The following is a 12,615-nucleotide window of genomic DNA, read 5'->3' on the forward strand; positions in this document are numbered from 1 at the left end:
AATTTGTAAAATTATAACCTAATTTGATGTTTAATAGGCTTTTCCTTAATGCCTCCTTATTATCCAACATATTCGCTTATGCAACATTCTGCCGGCCCGTTTATGTTGGATAAGTGAGACTCTACTGTATATATATATATATATATATATATATATATACACACTAGCTGTGCCCGGCCACGCGTTGCTGTGGCAAAGTGGTGGTGGTATTGGTTAAAAATTGTTGTGTAATTTTTATTTGACGTTATTTGCATTTTTTATTAATTTTATTGTAAGTTATATTTTTATTTATTATATTTTATTATTTTCTTGTATTATTTTTAGTTATTTTCTGTTATTATAGTATTTTATTGTATCAATTTTAGTGTTTTTTATTATTTTTTATTGGGTTGCTAGGAGACCAAGCTTAGCCTTCTAACTGGCTGGATAAAAGCAATTATTTCTCTCTCTCTAATTAGGACTTTATTTTTCTTTTCTTTTTGTTGTATCAACCTAGAGGCGTGGACGATGGGTTGTGTTGTCAAATTTCGAGGTTGGGGGGCCTGTAGTTTTGTTGTTTTGTGGGTCGCTGTGATGCCATCACTCTTTTATATAGATATATATATATATAGATATATATAGATATATAGATATATATATATATTCTTGAGTATAAGCTGACCCAAATATAAGCCAACCAGGACCCTCACCCGAGTATAAGCCGAGGGGGGCTTTTTCAGTCTTAAAAAAAGGGCTGAAAAACTAGGCTTATACTCGAGTATATACAGTATATGTGTTTTATATTTGTAAGCCGCCCTGAGTCCACTTATTGGGTGAGAAGGGCGGGGTAGAAATATTATAATAAATAAATAAATAAAAGAAGAAAGGGGGGAGGCAGAGAGAGAGGGAAGGGAGAAGAAGAAGGGAAGAGAAAGAAAAGAAGAAATAGGATAGAAAAGTGGGAAAAGCAAGGGAAGAAAAGAGAGAAGGTATAATTCAGGAGAAATAGGAAGGTAAAATGATACAACTCTTCCCGTTCTTGTAGAGTGGGATGATCACTCTAACATTTTCATAGCTCTATGGCTCCGAAAAGGCTTCTCGCCTCCTGATTGGCTGCTTCCCCTGGAATTCCTGGGACATTGGATCCTGCATGCTTTGGGCAGGCAAACTGCAGGCAAGTTGCAGATGATTGACTTGCTAAAGAAGGCGGGAAGGAGGGAGGTTGCAAGGCTCCCTTCTGTTTTTTCTCCCCAGGGCTGATCCTACAACTACTCTGCTGACTTTCTCCCTTTACTAACAACGTCTCCAATGCCGGGTCCTTTTGCACTTCGAGGAATTCGCAGCACGGTGAGTTCCAAAAGCATTGCCTTTGGGAGGCATGCACACAGAGTCATTGCAAAGGAGATCTGCAATTTCCCCTGCTAGATGAGTGGGACATGTCTCATCACACCCTGGAACCTGGCTGTGGACGATGGGACATCAAGTCCCACACATCTGGAGGGCAGGGAAAAGGAAAAGAATCCCCTCTCCTTCCCTTTTGAATGTTCCAGCATACTTTCCTAATACCATATGTCCACACTTTAAGAGCTTATCATTCCAGATATTTTTTCCATCTCTAGAACTGTAACAGGATTAAAGATTCCAATAGTAAAACTTATTGCTAAACTTATTAATTTTGGTATTTGAAGCTTTTCTTTCCCTATATACAGTGTGTCCCAGAAATGTATATTATTATTATTATTATTATTAGCGACATTTATATCCCGCCCTTCTCACCCCGAAGGGGACTCAGGGCAGCTTACAAATTATATGTACATGCAATAAATTATATTATTAGCATAGCACAATATAAGCATTATATATTACTATATTGTACTATACCACTATATTGCAGTATTATTAGTAATATTACATGTAATATATAATATACAGTTATAATAGTGTATTATTTTATTACATTATAATATTATCAATATTACATATATGTATATTCAATATATTCTATTATTAGTTTGCTAATAATATTAAAAAGGTAAAGGTAAAGGTTTTCCCTTGACATTGACAAACACGTAAAGTTTTTGTTGTTCTGAATATACATGCCCCAAAATACATATGAGGCTTTACAGCTTATAGTTCTAGATAATTTTTCTATTGTTTTCAATACACACACACACGTACACACACCCTGAACAGAATTAAACATTCCAATAGAAGAGAAGCAGTGCCTATAATTATAAAGCTTTCATTTCTATCCTTATTTATTGCATTTTGATATTGGGAGCTTATATTTCTCTGAATGAACAGCATGTGTTGTGTCATCGTCCCCAAATGTATACACCCTTAACAGTTTGTAATTTGGAATTTTTTTGCAAAGTATACAGCCCTAATGGAATTAAAAATTCCAGTGGTAAACCTCTTCAGTGAGGGACCCTTAACAAGATGGACCATTTTACATAAAACAATAGTTTAAGATGGATATTATAACACTGATTAAATCATTATTATAACATTTATTTTTCAATATTGATTTAGCTTTCAAAGAATTACCATAGCAACTATTAACTGTGAAAGGGTGTATACATTTTTTTTGGGACAACCAAGAGTGCCAGAAAGGGAATGGGGTTATTTTTAACTCCAAGACACTCCTTTTCTCCGGATAAAATTACAGTATGACATGTGTCTATGTGAGGGATATGTTCCCAGACTGCACATGAATACGTTAATGTGCCAGTCAAACGCACAATATTTATGCCCATTGACTATAACAAGAAACTCAGAAATGGAAGAGATCCCATTCTATTCTGCAGCCTATTTCGCTGTCAAACAGTTCTTACCACCAAGAAGCTCTTCCTGTGTTTAAGCAGAATCTGTTGTCGAAGGCTTTCATGGCCAAATCACAGGGTTGTTGTGTGTTTTCCGGGCTGTATGGCCATGTTCCAGAAGTATTCTCTCCTGACGTTTCACCCACATCTGTGGCAGGCATCCTCAGAGGTTGTGAAGTATACAACAGCCGGAAAAACACACAACAACCCAGAATATCTTTTTCTGATTACTGTATATATTCGAGTATAAGCTTAGTTTTTCAGCCCTCTTTTTAAGACTGAAAAAGCCCCGCTCGGCTTATACTCGGGTGAGGGTCCTGGTTGACTTATATTTGGGTCAGCTTATACTCAAGAATATATGGTACATTTATTATTTTTCCCTATTATTGGTATTATTACATTTATTACTTTTCTCTATTATTGTTTCTACTATTACATTTATTTTACTCTATTTTTATTATTATTATTAATACATGTATTATTTCACTCTGATCTTATTATTATTGCATTTATTATTTTACTCTATTTATTATTACTTGTATTATTTTCTTGTATTATTATTATTACATGTATTATTTTACTCTATTATTAAAAGGATACATAAGCACATTTATATTGAAGAAGATGAGAATAATGATTTGATCAGAGTTGGACAGTCTTATCTTAAATTTGAGCTTGATGTAAATATTCAAAAACATTTAACCTACTGATGCCTCAATTAATGTAATTTTATTGGTATCTATTTTTATTTCTGAAATGTACCAGTAGCTGCTGCATTTCCCACCCTCGGCTTATACTCGAGTCCATAAGTTTTCCCAGTTTTTTGTGGTAAAATCAGGTGCCTCGGCTTATCTTCGGGTCGGCTTATTCTCGAGTATATACGGTACTCCAGTGGATCCTGGTCTTCAGAGCAGCAGAATGCAAGCTTGCCCCCTCCTCAATATGACATCCATTCAGATATTTAAACATGGCTCTCAACTTGCATTTCTCAAAAGTTAAACGCACTCAACTCCCTAAGCAGCTCCTCGTAGGGCTTGGCTTCCAGGCAGTTGGCCATTATAGTCAACCTTCTCTGGACATCTTTCAGCTTGTCCATATCTATCTTGAATTCTGGTGCCCATAACTGGACACAGTCTTCTTCTTCTTTATGACCGAAGTAGAATAGAGTGGGAGTACAACTTCTTTTGATCAAGGGAATACTGAGATAGCCTAGAATTGTAGTGGCTTTATAGTATTTATATTCCGCCCTTTTCACTCTGAAGGGGACTCAGGGTGGATCACAATGTACATATACAATGTACATATACATGGCAAACATTCACTGCCATTAGACATATGACACACACAAAGACACAGAGGCTATTTAACATTTTCCAGCTTCTTGCTTCATGAGGGTATGCCCAATTCTGGCCATAGGGGGAGCTGCTGCTTCATCATCCACTATGACACCGAGCCCTTGATGGAGTACTTCCTCATTCTTCTGCACGCACGCTGCTGGACATTTTTATGGTGACATAAATTAGTTAAATTATCCTCACCGCGTAAGCGGTCCCTAAATTTTCCTACTTGACAGGTGCAACTGTCTTTCGGGTTGCTTAGGTAAACAAAGAGCTAGGCTATTTAATGATCGGGCACTCAATCTGACCTGGGCTTCGAACTCATGACCTTTCGGTTAGTAGTGATTTATTGCAGCTGGCTACTAACCAGCTGCACCACAGCCCGACCCACATCACAACTGCCATTACAACCTTGGCTCATATTTAGCTTGCGGTCTACCAAGACTCCTAGATTTCTTTCGTATAGACTGCTCAAGCCAGGTGTCACCTGTGCATTTTACTTTTATTGCCTACGTGCAGTACCTTAACATTTGTTGAAATTCATTTTCCTAGTTTGGTATAGCTGCTAAGGTTATTTTGGATTCTCATCCTGTCCTGTGGGGTATTAGCTACGCTGTAGACTGCATCAGTGCCGAGGCTACCACTTTGTCTAGCACTGATTTAGGTTACACCAAAAATGAAAATAACACACTGGTTTGATGGAGGCTCAGGCAGATATCACATTTCCATATTTTTGGGTTGTGCAAAAAGAGACAATCACAACTTTAAAAGTCTATTCTAAGCCCACTCTAAGGTGAGCTTTGCCTCCAACCGAACCTTATTTCGTCCATTTAAAAACATATTTCTATAAAAATATAACATTTTTTGGTTTCAGAGGAAGCAAAGGGGTTGGTGCAGCCCAAGACCAAATTGCCAGTTGTTCACTTGGTGCAAAAAATCTTAGCTGCTAATGAAGGAAAACGGTTGCTTTCTTCCCAGTAGCTTTCTGAAAATGCAAGTGTTTCTGATTTTCTTTTGTGTGCCTCAAGTTATTTCCAACTTACAGCAACTCTAAAGAAAGCATATCTTAGGCAAGATTTGTTCAGGATAGTAGCTTTCTGAAAGCTTTTGTTTTTCTTATTCTCTGCGGTTGAAAGAGTGGGATGCCTCCAAGGCCACACAGTAGGTTTCCATGTCTGAGCAGGGATTTGAATGCTGATCTGCAGAATCCAAGTCCTGTGCTCAAACCACCAAAATCACATATTTTGCATGTTAAGTCAGTAAAAATGCATGGGATGAGGCTGTTAATTGGTGTTGCAGGAGTGTAAATAATGTTATCAGGGGGAAAAGATTTTATAAGTTTCTATGTTGCTACTCCTCAAATAGTTCCATGGCATGTACAAAAAGGGCACTGTTTTTGCAACAGCTCCAGAATACTAACAATTTTAATCTGGCCTTGCCCATGGAAGATTTTGAACAAGGTGGACGTCAGAGTTTTCTTTGCACCAGCTTTCCATGAGTCCTTTGCAATCCAAGGGATGACACTTGAAACGTAATTTAAGCTTTACCATTATATTCTGGCACTGTATTCTTCTACCAATTTTCCTTCTTTTCCCCCCAGAATATTTCTGTGTGCCCAGAAAACATGGCAGAAGCTCCAGCTGGATCCGGAAAGGTGACCCTTTTCAGCCAGAAGAAGCGAGGAGGACTCACCTACCGCATCCCAGCATTGCTGTACCTGCCCTATGAATCCACTTTCCTGGCCTTTGCAGAAGAACGGTCCTCGCCCAGAGATGAAGATGCCAAGTTCCTGGTGGTGAGGCGGGGGAAGAAAGAAGGGACATCTGTGCAGGTATCCTTTCTTGCAGAAGCCAGGAGGCTATAGGAAAGCTGTAGTATTCTTCATTTGCTGTTTTCGATTTTTGAGAAGTGCATATTTATTCAATACGGTAATACATTCCCCACTTAGATGAATGGTAGGAAATTGCAAGGATAATGTCCTTTGGATGAGAGATAGGTAGAACATTAGAAGCCTGTGATGTGGAATTGAATTCTGGAATTGGAAGGAATGCACTGTATACATACTGAGAGATGCTACTTTCTTTTTAAAGACCATTGTGGAAGAAGAATCTTTCTTGCTTCCCAAGTTCTTAAAGTACAGAAGCCTGACCTATTGTTTATGCAAAAACCCTCTTCTGATAATTGTCTGGTCTTCCTATAACACTCCCAAAACACTCCCAAAACAAATCTTTTCCATGGTCAAACGAAGTGATGCTTTTCTCCTGGAAGCATTTCACATTTTAAATAGATTTCCTCTTTTATAACAGTACTTTTAACCACTTTAACAGATTTTAATCATGTATTCTTTGGACCACTGCCCTGCCTTATATTTTAATCTTGCTGTATTGTTCTTATTTGGTGGTTTTATTTACCATTATATTGTTGTTAAAATGTTAGTTTAATATGTGTAATGCTACATGTTGACAATGTCTGTTTTGTTGTGGATGTATTTTTAAAAAATTGTTCATTGTGGAATTTGGGCTTGGCCCCATGTTAGCCGCTCTGAGTCCCTGCGGGGAGATAGAGGCGGGGTATAAAAATAAAGTTATTATTATTATTATTATATTCCCTGGTCACTGGACTGCACAAAACACAAGGTTTGGTGAGACTGAGTAGCATTTGTGGCCCCTGGAAAATTGCAGAAGCAGAACACTCTCTGTTCTACATCTTTATCATTATCAGAAAATGTATTGTCACACCCATCATTTCTCATTACAGACTACAACGGCTGGGAGCTGCAGTCCTACTTCATCTGGAGGGCTGACAATTCTCACCCTAAGATAAAAGACAGGGTGGGAACCATAAAGCCCTCCAGATCCTGAAACATTCCTTATCCAAAGCTCAAGCAGAAAATGGCTTGTTTCAACCTGTTGCCTTTGAAATGTATTGGATTACAGGTGGCTGGGGGATGATAGGAGGGCAGTCAGCATCAGGTTGGGAAAAGCTGGTCTACAGATCAAAACATAAGAATTCACTGTATGCCAGGAAGGCTGGCTAATTAACAGCTAAGGACCATTCACGTCAATATATAAATATATCTCTGTAGATGATTCCAGAAACTTGAAACCTTGCTGAGAGCATAGTCGAGAAACGCAAAAGCTTTGGCATGGAATGCCAGTATAAGAGAGTGCTAAGAAAGCTCTGTAAGCAGAGAGCAAATGTGTCCATTGTATCTCTGATTTGAAGAGGAGTAGTTTCACACCCATCAAGACAGCATTCCTTGTCTTGACTCAATCCAGCCTAGGTTTCTCATTGTTCCCATCTCCAGGTTTCAGATAATATTTGGATATCTTTACTGAATGGATGTTATGGAGGAGAAAGGGCAGGCTTGTTTTCTGCCACTTCAGAGACTAGAACACATATCAGTGGATTTAAAAGCCCAAGAGAAAAAAATTCCACTAAAACACTGAGATGTTATTGACTGAAAGAACCTTTCAACAGTAAAATGGACAGCCTCAGAGGAACTTTCCATCTTCCAAACAGAGTATATCTCAGGAATGATCTGTACAATACATTCTCTAATTCAGAATTATTTTATTAAATATTTTATATTTGTCAGCAGTTTGTTTGTGTGTGTGTGTGGTTGAACTGTCCTGACAATATGTTTTCTGTGAAATGTTTTTTGGGAAGAAAACTGGAACTGGGGCAAGAAGATTTACATTTTTCATGGTACATTCCTGTGGCCAAAGCACACCCAGCAGATTCACTCTCATGACTTGTGCTCCTTGGTAGATAATCCTGAAAATTAATTAGTTGGCCTGCATGCTGCATTAGCATGTAGTATGCAAGTTTAGTTATAGACTTAAGAGATCCTATAAGGATAAAGGCAAGGGAAACGGAGAAAACAACCCCCTTCCCAGGTGCCAAGTCTGGTACGAAGCCTAGTTGCTCTGAGCCATGTGCCTCTCTTAGCAGTGAAAGAATACAAACTCCTTTCTCGTTGGAGAGAAGTGATGGAAGTCCTACTGTGCTTCTCAGCAGAGGAAGGAGGCAAATTAATATTTCAGTCCAAAGAAGCAACAGAAGCTCATTTTTGCTTATCTTGAAAGGAGACTGACTTCTTCCTCAGCAGAGAGAAACAACGAAAGCCTGGTTGCACTTCTCTCAGTAGAGGAAAGAGACAAATGCCTCTGTCAGTGGAGAGAAACAACAGAAGCCTAAGTGTGCTAATCTCAGGAGAGGAAAGAGATGAATCCCTTTCTCAACTAAGAGAAACAATGGAAGCCTGGCTCCACTTCTTTTGGCAGAGGAAGGAGACAATTTCTTTTCTTGGCAGAGAGGAGCAACAGAAGCCTGGCTTTGTGGAGTCACGAAACAGTATGGAGACTCCTTCCTCAGCCAAGAGAGGTGTATAGCTTTGCAAGACAGGCTTCTTGATGAATTTGACAGCCTGGAAAGGGACTGTTTTCAGGAACCTGGCTTGGGCAACTTGTGTTTCAACATATGAGTTTTCTGTTTGACAGCAGGTGAGCAGAAGGGGTATTTTTTTACTATACTGTATTTTCAGCTCCTCCAGATGTTTGGACTTCAACTCCAATAATTCCTAACAGATGGTAAACTGACTGGGATTTCTGGGAGTTGAAGTCCAAAACACCCGAAGGAGCAGGGTTTGAGAAACAACGAGCTAGAGGAATACCTGAAAATTGGGTTCCAGAATTTATTTATTATTGTGTTATCCAAGGTTTTCATGGCCGGAATCACAGGGTGGTTGTATGTTTTCCAGGGTGTATGGCCATGTTCTAGAAGTATGGCAGGCATCCTCAGCAGTTGTGAGATACCTCACAACCTCTGAGGATGCCTACCATAAATGTGGGCGAAACGTCAGGAGAGAATACTTCTGGAACATGGCCATACAGCCCGGGAAACACACAACAACCCTCTTATTTATTATTTATTTATTTACTTCATTTCTATCCCTCTTTTCTCTACCCCAAAAGGGAACTCAAAGTGGCTTACAAAAATTAAAAGGAGTTCAACAAAATGAACAATCTAAAACATGAGCAATTAAAACACATTTCAATCAATTAAACTGATTAGAACCAAATAAAATGCTGAGCCATGTTCTTATAAGTTATGTTTAAATGAAAGTTGTATTGTGTGAAGGACTCCAGAACAGAATCCTGCTGTATTACAGTTACATGACACTGAATTATTGTATAGAGATAGAGAGAAAAAATTGAATTACCTGTTTTATGTCTTCTACCTGTCTTGCTGTAGTGGGGTCCTCTCGAATCTCTGGAGACGGCCATCCTGCCCAAGCACCGCACCATGAATCCTTGCCCGGTGTATGACAAAAAGAATGGCATCGTTTTCCTCTTTTTCATCTGCGTTGAAACCTATATTACCGAGTTGTACCAGATCCGGACGGGGAGGAACGCGGCCAGGTTGTGTTACATCTCAAGCCAAGACGGCGGCCGCACCTGGAGCCAAACGACTGACCTGACTGAGGAAGCGATTGGGGACGAGATAAAAAACTGGGCCACGTTTGCCGTCGGTCCAGGCCACGGGGTACAGTTGAGCTCCGGCCGGCTAGTTGTTCCAGCTTACGCTTACTATATCCATAAGCGTTTATTCAGCCGCCCGCTTGCTTGCTGGACCAAGCCCCATTGCCTCACATTTTACAGCGATGATGGTGGACAGAGCTGGGCACGGAGCGAACCTCTGAAGAGGCTGCGGACGTCGGAGTGCCAAGTGGCAGAGCTGACGCGCCAAGATAGCAGTCGTGTCTTGTATTGCAACGCACGTAGTCTCCACAAATACCGGGCCGGGGCTCTATGTGCTGACCGCGGGGACAAATTTGAGAGCCCTTCCTTGTGCAAAGACTTGCGTGAAACCTCGCACGGTTGCCAGGGCAGCGTGGTGAGCTTCTCCCCCATGCTGGAACCGTTGGATCTGGACCAGAAGGACGATGGAGGCGATACGACTCCAGTGAGGGATGCCAGCCCCTTTTTGGCCAAGTGTGTCAAGTCGTGGCTAATGTTCTCCCATCCCACGAACGGGCACCGGCGAGTGGACCTGGGCATCTACCTGAACACGGACCCTTTGGATCAGGGCTCCTGGAAATCCCCCTGGGTGCTTAACCAAGGGCCCAGTGGCTATTCGGACCTGGCTGTCTGCGAGGAGGGCAACTCGCAGATGTTTGGATGCTTATTCGAGTGTGGGGTGTCCCACGAGTGTGAAGAAATTGCCTTTCGGTTATTCACCGATGCTGAGCTTCTGCGGAACGTAACCCAAAGCCGTCAATGCACAGTTTCTTCTGCAGAGTCTAAATAGTGGAGAGATAAAATGTGGTATAAATAATAATAATAATAATAATAATAATAATAATAATAATAATAATGGTTTAGAGACTTATGCTCAAAAGGATTTAGTAGTTTTGAAAGATGAGTCTATATCTTCAGTGTCAGTAAAGCCTTTGTTGACTTCTTTTCTTGCTGTAATGGAAATGCCAAAGAATATGAATCTTGACCAAAGAGTAAAACATTTTTAAGAGGACTGAAAAGACTGACTGGAATGATAAACATTCAGCTTACATGTGCATTTTAATGGTTTTTGTAGTGTTTCTCCTGTCTTGGAATGATGAGGAATATGTATAATGGGCATTTTTTCTGCTGAAAGCAATAGGGAAAACAGAGAAGAAATGCTCCCTGAGTCGACAGAAAGACTTGAGAACAAATTGATTGTGCTTTGGTGAGTTGGAAAGAAAAAAGTGGCTTACAGAATACCTACAACTCTTAAGTGCAAATCTAATAATTTTCACTTAATTCCCTGAAGTAGCAAGCTATGTCAGAAATGAAAATGAGGGTAATCGTAGTAGTGGTAGTAGTAACAATAATAATAACAACAACAGCAACAACAACAGCAGCATTATTTCTAACCCGCCCTCTCTCCCTGGAGGGACTCGGGGTGGCTTACAAGGACAAAACAAATTTGAACATCAAACAGCAGAAAACAATTAAAAACAAACCATTAAAATTTACAACTAACAGTAATCACTAAAACAAATAGACAATAGGTTCTATAAATACCATAAGAGATTGATAAAAACCTACATAAGAATTAACAATAAAAACGTGGTTGTGCAATGAGTTAAGGCAGTATCATGTCAGTCAGCCTCATCAGATAGGGTAGAAGCAATAAGAAGTTAATAAAAGCTGGTCATCCTCCTCTCCGAAGGCCAATCTAGAGAACTGTGTTTTTAGTTACTTCTTGAAGGAGAGGAGTGGGGAAGCTTTTTTTTTTTATTATTCCAATGTGCCTTTGACTAATCGTTTACAACTCGACTGGCCCTTCTACCCCTATCTTAATACCTGGCCTCTGTGCTTTATTACCAGCCCCTTGTACCAACGGCCTTGCAGTAATATTGTACACACTCTATTAAGTCCTGCTTTCAGCACTGAACACAGCCATTGCATCCGGCTATTAGTTATCAGTTGTTGAGCTATGTTTTTATGATGTTTTTATGTGTTAAATTACTTCAATTGCAATATATTTTATGCTGTTATATTTGATTGTTTTCTGCGCTTGAAAGCCACAATGGGGAGATGGGGCGGGATATAAGAATAAAGTTATTATTATTTCTAGAGGGAGGGAGAAGGCCTCCTCTCTCCTTCCCATATATATTCGCTTATCCAACATATTTGCTTATCCACCGTTCTGCTGGCCCATTTATGTTGGATAAGTGAGACTACTGTACATGGAAAACATTCAGTGCCATATAACAGACATACAGACAGACAGAAACGAAGACACAGAGGCAATTTAATATGTTCCAGCTTCCATGCTTCATGAGGGTATGCTTGATTCCGGCCACAGGGGGAGCTGCTGTTTCATCATCCACTGTGACACTGAATCCTTGATGGATTACTTCCTCATTCATAGACACTGATGACTGCAGTGTCGATGTAGGTTTATAAGCAGAGATAAGGTAAGGCCTCCAGACTTGGGAAACTAGAGAATTCTCACAATTCCTTGGTTGTGTTGGGTGAAGTTGACTGGAGCAGCAAAGGTTTGACACAATCTAACTACAGAGCTCATTTTTTTCTTTTTTTATTATTACTTAACATATGAATTTTAGACAACATTGAACCGCAATCAGACTGTGCAGAAAGCGTAACAAGTATACATGTTTGCACAATTAATGAAAGCTTACAGTAGAATACATAACACTTGAGTTTAATAAACAGAAGTGAAATGATACTTTCCATTAGAATACTAACTCTTCTCTTTTTGAAATTAATACTCTAAATTTGACTTAAAGTATATAATTTTACAGGAGCCCCTGTGGCACAGTGTGTTAAAGTGCTGAGCTGCTGAACTTGCAAACCGGGTAGCAGAGTGAGCGCCCGCTGTTAGCTCCAGCGTCTGCCAACCTAGCAGTTCGAAAACATGCCAATGTGAGTAGATCAATAGGTACCGCTCCGGTGGGAAGGTAACGG

The 12,615-nt window shown here is 39.8% G+C and overlaps 1 protein-coding gene across 2 annotated transcripts; it reads left to right on the plus strand.

Moving 5' to 3' along the window:
- Nucleotides 1–425: 425 nt before the first annotated feature.
- Nucleotides 426–12,376, plus strand: LOC100557782 (sialidase-3-like). Of its 2 annotated transcripts, XM_003227469.4 has the most exons (3): nucleotides 426–1,326; nucleotides 5,739–5,969; nucleotides 9,395–12,376. In XM_003227469.4, exons 1-3 carry the CDS (start codon nucleotides 1,288–1,290, stop codon nucleotides 10,448–10,450), a joined length of 1,326 nt encoding a protein of 441 aa, XP_003227517.1. In that variant the 5' UTR covers nucleotides 426–1,287; the 3' UTR covers nucleotides 10,451–12,376. The 2 variants fall into 2 exon arrangements, with proteins under 2 accessions (XP_003227517.1, NP_001280176.1); NM_001293247.1 differs by lacking the exon at nucleotides 426–1,326 and having other exon boundaries at nucleotides 5,763–5,969; nucleotides 9,395–10,450.
- The last annotated feature ends 239 nt before the right edge of the window (nucleotides 12,377–12,615 follow it).

The sequence above is a fragment of the Anolis carolinensis genome, chromosome 3 (assembly GCF_035594765.1).
Source record: "Anolis carolinensis isolate JA03-04 chromosome 3, rAnoCar3.1.pri, whole genome shotgun sequence".
NCBI lineage: Eukaryota > Metazoa > Chordata > Lepidosauria > Squamata > Dactyloidae > Anolis > Anolis carolinensis.

What these genes read in the sequence shown, in the direction of transcription:
- LOC100557782 (XM_003227469.4), top strand. Translation starts at nt 1,288, where the DNA reads ATGCCGGGTCCTTTTGCACTTCGAGGAATTCGCAGCACG. An exon ending in TTCGAGGAATTCGCAGCACG is followed by an intron (nt 1,327 to 5,738) that starts GTGAGTTCCAAA and finishes TTTTCCCCCCAG; the next exon opens with AATATTTCTGTGTGCCCAGA. An exon ending in AAGAAGGGACATCTGTGCAG is followed by an intron (nt 5,970 to 9,394) that starts GTATCCTTTCTT and finishes GTCTTGCTGTAG; the next exon opens with TGGGGTCCTCTCGAATCTCT.